Below are 12,530 nucleotides of genomic sequence, written 5' to 3' on the forward strand. Positions count from 1 at the left end.
AATTTGGTGGAAAATCACTGGTCAATGTCCAACAGTCCAATAGCCATTGAATGGAGCCACAGGGTGGATGATCAATTATTTAAACTCTTCCAGAAAGGCGGTCCGGATTCTAGTGATCAGTGATGAATGATCCCAGTGTTGTGGAACTTTACACTCCCATATTTAGTATGTGCCCAATACATTTGATAATTCTGATTCTACAGATTATCTCACCAAGATCACCAACCTTCTCGGAGATTTCATCTTAATTAATAAATTACATCTATTGGAATTGATATTGGTCTGAAAAGGTGTAGAAGTCTAAAGCCAACCTAAGGATGTGTGGTATTGGCACAAGTGGCGGTGGAGCAGATTGACAGAGGGAAGGAAAATACAAGACACATTTCTGGCATTCACCAAGACATGAGGAGAAAAGTAATTAATTATCATGATAAAATCTAAGAACGACTGTATTTTTAGTCGGAGCGTGATCCGACATAACATTGGATTGTACTTGGACCAATGTTATTCTATGGGCTCGTGCACATGTCCAAGGAATAAATTGCAGCATGCACAATTTGCATCGATATATCCAGATTGTACTTTGCCATGCAAGTCGAGTCCTTGGAAAAAATCGGACCACACCCCAAATATCATCAGAGTGTGGTCCGATTTTCACCAGACTGACACAATGGAGAAGATGGAGACAATTTTTTTCCATCTTCTTTTCACATGAAAAAATCAGATTACATTTTGATCACACTCCGATCAGACTCTGATCAGAGTGCGATCGGACTAATTTTCTCGGATGAGATGCAGTACGGTCGTGTGACTGTAGCCTATTAATGCATTCACTGAAGTTGCAGTATCAAACTCAGCCATATCTCAGGGTGGTGCTATCCCAGGAAAACAACCTATTGCTTTATCCACAAGCAACAAGTGGATCTACTGTATAGAAAGAATCTGCTTGAGAAAGAAACAGTAAAAATCTCCAGTTGTTGTCTGTACAAGTCTGCAGAGCCTCCTGGATTATTGGGCTGATCAGCCTCATCTGCTGAATTCCCTGGGCGTCTCTGCTCAGCTGAAGTCTGTAGTGTCTGATACATATATATACAGTGCTGATGATGATGATTATTGATTTGTGTGGCTGGGATTTGGCGTAAGGGTTACTATTCTGGGTTCATGCCCATTTGGAAATATTTGATTCTAGGGGTACTACAAAGAGGGATATCATGATATCCTCCCACTGACCCTTCATTGTCAACCCAAAAGCTTGCAACCAGTGTGATGTGCACATTCAGTGCCTGCTAATAGACTGTTTCCCTCCACCACTGCCTGTCACGTCTGTTTGTATGCTGGAATAAATGTGCCCTGCATCATAAAGCAGCCAGTCTGCTCTCAGGGCCCTCACTGCTGGGGGGGCATAATCTTTAATAATGCTATTATTGTGTCCATTATTTCTAGTCCTAATAAGATTACCCTGGTACTCTTTAATGAGATGTATTATGCCAGTGTTAGGTGTGGGACTGGCACTCAGCATCCAGAGGAAGGTGCAGAGAGAGGATGGAGGAGCTTATCTCCTGGCACCTCTGAGTCCTACACACCTCTCCCTACCCTGTGCCCGAGGTGGGCAGGTCTTAGATTAACAGAAGCAGACTGCCCCTTCTCTGCCAGACACAGCTCTGTACAGAGCATCATGGAGAAGCAAGCAGCCCTGAAAGCCATCACCCACATTAACTCTGAAGACACTGAGAATGTGAAATGAGAATTCTCCAAGAGACTGGAAGACTCAGGTGACATCAGCATATGGAGCACACGAACAGTCCCAGGAAGGTCCCATTACACAGTGACTGGACAAGGTGATGGTAATCTGGTGGAGAAGACTCCAGGACAGTGCAGGTGTGAAGATCTGACTATTCCCCACGTAGGAAACACCAGGTCACTAAATCAACATGAATTTCCAGGTTTCCTCTCCAGCTCTTCTCTTGTTGTCTTGTTTTCTTCTGCATCCAGGTGAGCCCAAGTTCTTTCTTGAAACTCCAATGCAATTTTCTCCTCCTGTAGTGATAGAAGGCTTCAAGTCTATTGCCCTTTATCAAGGCAGCAGGTGATCACTGAGATATAATGTACCCATCAGACTGTGTACAGAAGGCTGCCTAGAAAGATGTGATGGGGAGATATGATGGCACATTAGTGTGCTGCTGACAGGCATTCAATCCAGATTATGACGAGTCCTAAATGCATCTGAACTCTGTTCTGTAATCACCTACCCGCGCATTGTCACCCAGTATGCCCTTCTCAAGCACAATCACTCTTCATCACCATGGAGAGCTCCTAACATAGCAGTTTAACTATCTTTTAGGACAGTGATGTCTCTTCAGCACCATGGTCAACACCATGGACAGCTCCTAAGTGTGGCCAAATGGGCACAACACAGCAGCATAACTGTCTTTTTTTGTCCCTTCAACACCATGGACAGCTCCTAAGTGCAGTCAAATGGGTACAACATAGCAGCTTAATTATATTTTAGGACCTTGATGTCCCTTCAGCACCATGGGCATAATATAGCAGCATAACTATCTTTTAGGACCTTCATGTCCCTTCAGCACCATGGTCAGGTCATAAATGGGATCAGATGTTCAGTTCAGACCATGGAAATCTCATACAGAACAGGAGCTGTGCAGTCACTTAGTGCTTTGTAGCTGTCTATGGTGCTGAAGCAGCGTCCTAAAGAACAAGGGACTGACTTCTAGATAAGAGGAACTGAACTTTCCTAATTTAGTAGAGTGCATATAATACCAGCAATCGGCAGTAAGTAAACCTGTCTTATACAGACACTATTGTACCTACAGAACTGAACGCTGCTCATAAATGCCACCAGAAGGACTGTTCACATAGATATACAGGGACTAATAGGAACGTTTATGAAGTTATCGTGTAGACTAATATATAGGGTCCAGTTGCTGTCATCTGTTTGCCCCATCTACATCTCTGTAACCAGTCTCTTTGGTCTCGCAGGAATTGTCCCTGGGGCTGAAGGGTCTTATAAGACAAATGGTAAAGCTGCGTTTACACACACAGATTTGTGAACAATCAGACTAATCTCACAGATTATATAATTGGTCATTATATAATTGGTCTGAGTTGGCCATTTACACCAACAGATATTTTAGTCTTTCTCTTCTGTTTAAATCATCGTAAAACTACACCGGAGCCATCTTTCAGATGCTACAATTGTTGCGTCTGGCACACAGATTTCTAAGCATGTCACGTCAATTTTCTGACAGATGAGACCGATTTCAATCAGATTAGATGGCCAATTACACATACCGTTATTGGTCTGATTGGTCAGATATATGTACATGTAATGCATCTCAAAGTCCTCCATACACATTAGACTAACGTTGGATGAACCCACTTATATCGATGGGTTCCATCAACACTAGGTGTATGGCGTCCTCCCGACAGATGATGTAAAGGATCACGTATGTCTGATTTTGGTCTACATGCCCATCCTGTTGTTCTTTAGAGATAAGGTGCCACCAGATGAATTTTTGCTCTTTCATAGAGAACACCAAATTGTTCGCTCTACCTATGGGAGAGTCGCCAGAGATAGATGATGGCCATCAGTCATCTGTCATGTACTGGGGGGGGGGGCTTTAGCCTTATAAGACACGTATTGCCATTATCTTATGAACTTTAATATATCAAGAAAGTTAACCTACTCTTATCTGGAAGTCAGATTGTCTTAGTCCCTCGTTTTAAGATGCTGCTGTCCTTTTGGCACCACGGACAGCTCCAAAGTGCAGCTGGTGGATGCAAAGCTTCTGTTCTGTGCGATAGAGATTTCCACCTACTGAAGTCTCCAGATAAGTAGCTGTGTTTCATGTATAAGATTCCAGCAGCTGGCAAGCGCCAGCATAATGGGAAGGTGCAGCTTTAGATAGGTAGACCTGCTCTGTGATAAGGAATGAGAGAAGTCTAATATTCTGAGTATCTGGATGGACAAGAGCCATTTGACTCTTCAGGGGCCACAATATTTTTAATTACGGTTCCATGCAAGATTACAGATAACACTTTATGCCAGGATATGATGAAGCTTGTAGAACTTTCACTCCAGGAAGCGATGGAGTCTCCAACTTTCTTGTATCTAATTGTTTGGTATGGAAATCTGTTACCCTGACCGTGCAGAGCTGAGTTTGTTATGTGACATTTCTAGGATTATAGATAAGCCTGCATCATTCATTGAAGGCTATAGAAGAAATCCAGCTTGAGACGAAGTAAAAAATTCCAGACTTTATAGAAGTGCGTTAAAAAAGTGATAACATCAGAAAAAATGCACTGATCAGCAAGTAGCACCTACGAGTTTCTGGTCTGTATAGGGTGCACCAGAAACTCGTAAGTGCTGCATGCTGATTAATACATTTTTTCTAATGTCATCACTATTTTAAAGTCTCGATTTTTTTTTATCCAGTGTCTTTTATATCCTTAACCTTTTGATGTCCATGGCAGTGGTTATGTGCCAGGCTCCTGAGCACATAGTGCTGCATTGGTGAGTTGGCTTTTTCTCTTTTTTTGTTGATATCCTTAACTTAAGCCTTCAATAGCTAAACACAACAATGGGGAAAGGGTTAACCTCGCTCGCTTGTTCTATGTGAACCCTCTCTGCCCCCTCTCTGATCTGTATGATTGGGGGCTCGCTGTACACACATATAACATTGATGCCCACCCTCTCATTTCTACTTAAAATCTTCAGTTCCCTGAGGTTGTTGGTTTAATAAGACATGATTTTTCCTCATTTTTATCCGGCTCTGGATCCCCGGGAGGCGACATCGCAAACTGCAACATAATACTGATATTAACCTTCTCAACAGCAAAACCGAGGACCTAGCACCCCCAAGGATGGGACCCCCTATTGGCTCCTCTTGGTAACAGGAGAACCAGTATGTCAGCGAGGAGCTGGTAAATGGCGCAGCCTCATTATAAAGTGCTGATATATTCCACAGTGCTTTACAGAAAATAGAATCATCTCAACCATATCAGCCCCAAAGGAGCTGACAATCTAATTTTACATTCACACCAGAGGAAATTTCATTGAATTAAAATAAATTTATTAGAGTCATTTTGTACTGCCTAGAAGAAAGTCCGGAGTCCATCTTTCCTGATCATACTTGGTAGCTGACAATTATATTACCTCTCGGCATTTAAATGAACATATACGTGGCCAAATACCTCTGGTCGTCACATATAACCCAAGGACCCAAGGATGGGGCATGTTGAAATCCAACATGCCTGATCATTTTCTCTTCCACTCTCCCTACAGACTGTTGAGTTGACGCCTAACACATTTGATTTTTGGGTCAGATAGCCTCCATGCACATCTTGAATCAGTGGGGTCTTGTTTTGGTGAAAGTTGAATTCACATTATTCTGTCCTCACAACAGATCATAGTGCAGTCTGGAAATAATAGTGTTAAAATCCCAAATTGAACAGTTTTTGATGAGAAGTATTCAGGCTGCAATCCTTTATTGGACAGTTCTTTTAACTATTCCCTTTCCAGATGCCACGTTCCAGATAGAATGCGTTGCAGGAGATTGGAATATAAGACTAGCTTTTTTTTTTCTCCCCTAGAAACAGCGCCACTGTTGCCTGTTGGCTGAATTTGGAATTCAACTTAGTCTCATTCATGTGAATCCTGCAATAGCAGAGATAGCCAGTGTTACCCCATAGCATCATGTAATGTGAATAGTCCTTCATCGTGTTGCCATCCTCCAGGGTGTATATGTCTACACCCCTCCTTCAGCAGAGACTTGGACCATAATGTGAGCTCTGGCTATAGATTCTGGAGGTTGATGCCTGAAATTCGAGAGGCGCGTAGAAATGTGCAGCCTAATTACATGAAAACAAACAGAAGCCGTAATGTTTAATCAGCTCGTTGCCCAAAACCGTGAACACCTAATTGGTTCTTATTATCAGCTACATATGGAAATACATTTGGCAGGATGCACCAGGAAAATTAATGTAGTGTATGATGGATAGGACGAGGTCGAGGGGAGGCTATGAATGAATAAACAATGAATTTTGGGTAATTTATTAACACATTTGGCACAGCGTCGGTTAAACATCCCAAACCTGGCCAACCAATGAAAGCGTGACTGGTGCAGCGCCACCCCAGGTGGAAAAAAGCATTGCGCAGTGCTCATTGAGTTCAAGCCAGGCATGAAAGCTCTGTGTCTGCCAGAGCCAGATCTCTCTTTCTATCCAACCTGATTACTAAATGGGGGTCCTGAACTCCCCCCTATTTACTCAGAATCCCCTAAGACAGTGTTTGAAATGGATTTTGTAAACCAAACACATTACCCCTCATAATGGAAAGTTCTGCAATTCTCTATTCTTTACCATGTTTGCTGTCAGTGAATGGAAACATACTTATTTACAGCCATGCTGTACTTGACTAAGGCCATGCAATGTATTTCACAGGGCTTTAGAGGGGTGGTCCACTACTCTTTTTTAATGGAACATATATACAGGCGCTTCTCACAAAATTAGAAAATCAGCAAAAAGTTCCCGTAATTTATTTCAGTTCTTCAATATAAAAAGTGAAACTCATATATTATATAGAGTCATTACAAACAGAGTGATCTATTTGAAGTGTTTATTTCTGTTAATGTTGATGATTATGACTTACAGCCAATGAAAACCCAAAAGTCATTATCTCAGTAAATTAGAATACTTTATGACACCAGCTTGAAAATGATTTTAAAATCCGAAATGTTGGCCTACTGAAATGTATGTTCAGTAAATGCACTCAATACTTGGTCGGGGCTCCTTTTGCATCAATTACTGCATCAATGCGGCGTGGCATGGAGGCGATCAGTCTGTGGCACTGCTGAGGGGTTATGGAAGCCCAGGTGGCTTTGATAGCAGCCTTCAGATCGTCTGCATTGTTGGCTCTGGTGTCTCTCATCTATGGGGTTAAGGTCAGGCGAGTTTGCTGGCCAATCAAGCACAGTGATACTGTTGTTTATAAGCCAGGTATTGGTACTGAGGACAATATCCTCAGAAATAAGAATACAGATAATAAATGGGAAATGTTTAAGAACATCCTAAATAGGCAGTGTAAGCGGTTTATACCTTGTGGGAATAAAAGGACTAGAAATAGGAAAAACCCAATGTGGCTAAACAAAGAAGTAAGACAGGCAATTAACAGTAAAAAGAAAGCATTTGCACTACTAAAGCAGGATGGCACCATTGAAGCTTTAAAAAACTATAGGGAGAAAAATACTTTATCTAAAAAACTAATTAAAGCTGCCAAAAAGGAAACAGAGAAGCACATTGCTAAGGAGAGTAAAACTAATCCCAAACTGTTCTTCAACTATATCAATAGTAAAAGAATAAAAACTGAAAATGTAGGCCCCTTAAAAAATAGTGAGGAAAGAATGGTTGTAGATGACTAGGAAAAAGCTAACATATTAAACACCTTCTTCTCCACGGTATTCACGGTGGAAAATGAAATGCTAGGTGAAATCCCAAGAAACAATGAAAACCCTATATTAAGGGTCACCAATCTAACTCAAGAAGAGGTGCGAAATCGGCTAAATAAGATTAAAATAGATAAATCTCCGGGTCCGGATGGCATACACCCACGAGTACTAAGAGAACTAAGTAATGTAATAGATAAACCATTATTTCTTATTTTTAGGGACTCTATAGCGACAGGATCTGTTCCGCAGGACTGGCGCATAGCAAATGTGGTGCCAATATTCAAAAAGGGCTCTAAAAGTGAACCTGGAAATTATAGGCCAGTAAGTCTAACCTCTATTGTTGGTAAAATATTTGAAGGGTTTCTGAGGGATGTTATTCTGGATTATCTCAATGAGAATAACTGTTTAACTCCATATCAGCATGGGTTTATGAGAAATCGCTCCTGTCAAACCAATCTAATCAGTTTTTATGAAGAGGTAAGCTATAGGCTGGACCACGGTGAGTCATTGGACGTGGTATATCTCGATTTTTCCAAAGCGTTTGACACCGTGCCGCACAAGAGGTTGGTACACAAAATGAGAATGCTTGGTCTGGGGGAAAATGTGTGTAAATGGGTTAGTAACTGGCTTAGTGATAGAAAGCAGAGGGTGGTTATAAATGGTATAGTCTCTAACTGGGTCGCTGTGACCAGTGGGGTACCGCAGGGGTCGGTATTGGGACCTGTTCTCTTCAGCATATTCATTAATGATCTGGTAGAAGGTTTACACAGTAAAATATCGATATTTGCAGATGATACAAAACTATGTAAAGCAGTTAATACAAGAGAAGATAGTATTCTGCTACAGATGGATCTGGATAAGTTGGAAACTTGGGCTGAAAGGTGGCAGATGAGGTTTAACAATGATAAATGTAAGGTTATACACATGGGAAGAAGGAATCAATATCACCATTACACACTGAACGGGAAACCACTGGGTAAATCTGACAGGGAGAAGGACTTGGGGATCCTAGTTACTGATAAACTTACCTGGAGCAGCCAGTGCCAGGCAGCAGCTGCCAAGGCAAACAGGATCATGGGGTGCATTAAAAGAGGTCTGGATACACATGATGAGAGCATTATACTGCCTCTGTACAAATCCCTAGTTAGACCGCACATGGAGTACTGTGTCCAGTTTTGGGCACCGGTGCTCATGAAGGATATAATGGAACTAGAGAGAGTACAAAGGAGGGCAACAAAATTAATAAAGGGGATGGGAGAACTACAATACCCAGATAGATTAGCGAAATTAGGATTATTTAGTCTAGAAAAAAGACGACTGAGGGGCGATCTAATAACCATGTATAAGTATATAAGGGGACAATACAAATATCTCGCTGAGGATCTGTTTATACCAAGGAAGGTGACGGGCACAAGGGGGCATTCTTTGCGTCTGGAGGAGAGAAGGTTTTTCCACCAACATAGAAGAGGATTCTTTACTGTTAGGGCAGTGAGAATCTGGAATTGCTTGCCTGAGGAGGTGGTGATGGCGAACTCAGTCGAGGGGTTCAAGAGAGGCCTGGATGTCTTCCTGGAGCAGAACAATATTGTATCATACAATTATTAGGTTCTGTAGAAGGACGTAGATCTGGGGATTTATTATGATGGAATATAGGCTGAACTGGATGGACAAATGTCTTTTTTCGGCCTTACTAACTATGTTACTATGTTACTATGTTACTTTTGGCAGTGTGGACAGGTGCCAAGTCCTGCTGGAGAATGAAATTTCCATCTCCAAAAAGCTTGTCGGCAGAGGGAAGCATGAAGTGCTCTAAAATTTCCTGGTAGTCGGCTGCGCTGACTTCGGCTTTGATAAAACACAGTGCACCTACACCAGCAGATGACATGGCTCCCCAAACCATCACTGATTGTGGAAACTTCACACTAGACCTCAAGCAGCTTGGATTGTGGCCTCTCCACTCTTCCTCCAGACTCTGGGTCCTTGATTTCCAAATGAAATTCAAAATTTACTTTCATCTGAAAACAGCACCTTGGACCTCTGAGCAACAGTCCAGTTCTTTCTCTCCTTGGCCCAGGTCAGACGCTTCTGTCTATTGGTCATGAGGGGCTTTACACAAGGAATGCGACACTTGTAGCCCATGTCCGGATAGGTCTGTGTGTGGTGGCTCTTGAAGCAATGACTCCAGCAGCAGTCCACTCCTTGTGAATCTCCCCACATTTTTGAGTGGCCTTTTCTTAACAATCCTTTCAAGGCTGCGGTTATCCCGGTTGCTTGTGCACCTTTATCTACCTTCCACTCAACTGTCTATTAATATACTTGGATACAGCACTCTGTGATCAGCCAGCTTCTTTAGCAATAACCTTTTGTGGCTTACCCTCCTTGTGCAGTGTGTCAATGGTTGCCTCCTGGACATCTGTCAAGTCATCAGTCTTCCCCATGATTGTGGAGCCTACTGAGTCAGACTAAGGGACCGTTTTAAACACTTAGAAAGCCTTTGCAGGTGTTTTTGTTAATTATTATAATTTACTGAGATAATCACTTTTGGGTTTTCATTGGCTGTAAGCCATAATCATCAACATTAACAGAAATAAACACGTGAAATAGATCACTCTGTTTGTAATGACTCTATATAATATATGAGCTTCACTTAAATAAATTAACTCTTTGATGATATTCTAATTTTGTGAGAAGCACCTGTATATACACTCAGGCACCAGACTGCTGCCACTCCTTGGAACTGCTGGCTGTATACCCTGCTAGTCCCCTTTCTTTTTCTGGCAGTGGATGTCACTTGACTTCTGCACCCAATTAGTGAGTTCTGATCAGCTGCAGTGGTCACATGATGTACCTTGCTGGAAGAGGAAGCAAAGAGACTTGTTGGCTCTATGCATCATGAAAAAAACTGGAAAAGTTTTGTTAGCCCACGATACATGAAAAGTTACAACCAATCAGAACACACTAGTCAACAAAGGGAATCTGTCACCTGAGAGAAGCTTGATGTGGTGGCAGAGACCCTGATTCCAGCAATGTATTACTTATTTTACTGGGTGCTGCTGTTTTGATTAAAAACTCTGATCTGCTTCAGATTTAGCAGTTCTTTAAATGCTCAGCTCTGTATAACCTTGTCCACACCACTGATTGGCTGCTTTCTTTGGCAGTTTTCTGCCTATGCGCAGTTTACAATCAGTGTTAAGGGTGTGGCTGGACTATCTGGCAGCAGGTTTACTAGTCCTCAAGTCATAATCTGCTGCTAATAAAACAGTGAGTTTATAAAAAACAACAGCAAGTAACCCTAGAAGGGCCTCTGCCTCTACTTCATGCTGCTCTCAGATTAGTTGGCAAAAACCTGATGACAGGTTCCTTTTAAGTAGGTAAAAACATTTTATTCGGTAACACTTTTCACAGCTGAAGGTTTGCTACAATTGTTCCCAGACCAATGGATCAGCAGCACAAATATGTGTCCTCTCCTGGTAGTTTGTTACAATGTATCAGGGCAGGTATTGAGGTAATCTTACTTTTTAGCTCACAGCGGATTGTGTAAGATGGGTACAATAGTAACAAACCCTCAGCTCTGAAAAGTATCAGATTTATGCAGGTTTTTTCACATTCTGCATGGAAACACAATATTTTCATTCACTGACAGCAAACAGATACCTTGAATGTGTTGAGCAATTGAAAGACAAAGCTATTAGGAAATGAGATCTGTTTATGGCATTTTTTTTTCCTCCATAATGTTGCCAGCTGGTGTGGCTGCTATATGAATGGTTGGCATGTATATGTTGGCATGGGACTGCGCATTGTGCACAGCACAGAGATCACAGTAACCATTCTCTTCTCCAGACATCTACCTTTAAATATCAAGTCACCATCCAAATCATCTTCCTCCGTATTTCCTACCTGCTGCGTCCATAATATCCTAACACCTGCTGCCCCCTGTGCCATTACACATCTGTGCCACCTTGTACTCCAATCTCCTTCCTTCCACCCGCTGTTCCTCTCCACACGGAGGATTGTACATTTCTGCTTTTGTGACTTTTCTTTTCTTGTAAAAATTAGCATTAACATTTGGAAAATGTCCTCTGTAATTACTGTACACCCTTACATTGTATTTTCTGCTCACTATATCATTGTAGCTGCTGTTTTCTGATGGACTTTCCCTTTCTTTGAAATTAAAACAAAATATGAGCTACGGTATTGTTGGCTTCCAGAGAACGTGCGGGCTGCCATGTGGACATTTCTATCTTTATGTATTTTCTAGGGTTTCACTGAATAATTTGGACGGGGGAACTGCAACTAGAAAACAGTAAAATTCTTTTTGATTTTCTCTATTTTCGGATGCAGAATGGGTAGAGGTTAGTTTTATTGCAGTGGGGCAGGGATTCTGCTGTAGTCAGTTGCCTGACAGCCTATATCCAGGGCCAATTTTAGACAAGGTGGGGCCCTGGGCAGCAGCCTAGTCTGCCTGCCCCTAACGCCGCCCTGTCTATATTCCGAGACCGACCTCTTGAGGGTTTTCAGTCTGACATGTGAGATGATCAGGAGAGGAGAATATTAAGGGATTTGTACCAAGTTTGGAAGTTAACCCATATCCACAGTATAAAGAATAACTTCCCAATCGCTGGGGATCCAACAAGTCGTGCAACTTGAATCCCTTGGGCCCCCAATTTATTGCCAGTCTCTAACAGTAATGGCCTTCTCGTATGGGTCCACGAGACCTTTTAGGGCCCCCTAAGCTCCAGGACCTGGTGATTGAAACCCCTGCATCTATTATAGCTATGTCCCTGGATCCAACTACTTGGACCCACATTGATCCAGAGAAACGGGATTCTGAAGAACTCCATGTTCTCGATCACCTCTGCTCCATTCATTCTTATAGGAGTGCTAAAGACTAGTCATGCCCTACACTCAGCTATCTTCAGCGGTCCCATTAAAAATGAATGGAGCTGAGATGATCAACCACCGGTCCATTCACATGGGGCTCTTCAGAGATCCGGTTCTCAGAATTGGTGGGAGTCCCAGGGATCGGAAAATTATCCCCTATCTTAGAAGAGCGGATAACTTCCATAC

At 42.2% G+C, this 12,530-nt stretch overlaps 1 protein-coding gene across 1 annotated transcript in view; it reads left to right on the forward strand.

Moving 5' to 3' along the window:
- The first annotated feature begins 1,517 nt into the window (after window positions 1-1,517).
- CHRNA4 (cholinergic receptor nicotinic alpha 4 subunit) overlaps window positions 1,518-12,530 on the forward strand; it is an 82,584-nt gene continuing 71,571 nt past the window's right edge. The window contains exon 1 of the mRNA XM_069751131.1: window positions 1,518-1,992. Within this exon, the coding sequence (XP_069607232.1) occupies window positions 1,932-1,992 (61 nt within the window). The 5' untranslated portion in view covers window positions 1,518-1,931. The remainder of the gene's footprint in view (window positions 1,993-12,530) is intronic.

The sequence above is a fragment of the Ranitomeya imitator genome, chromosome 2 (assembly GCF_032444005.1).
Source record: "Ranitomeya imitator isolate aRanImi1 chromosome 2, aRanImi1.pri, whole genome shotgun sequence".
NCBI lineage: Eukaryota > Metazoa > Chordata > Amphibia > Anura > Dendrobatidae > Ranitomeya > Ranitomeya imitator.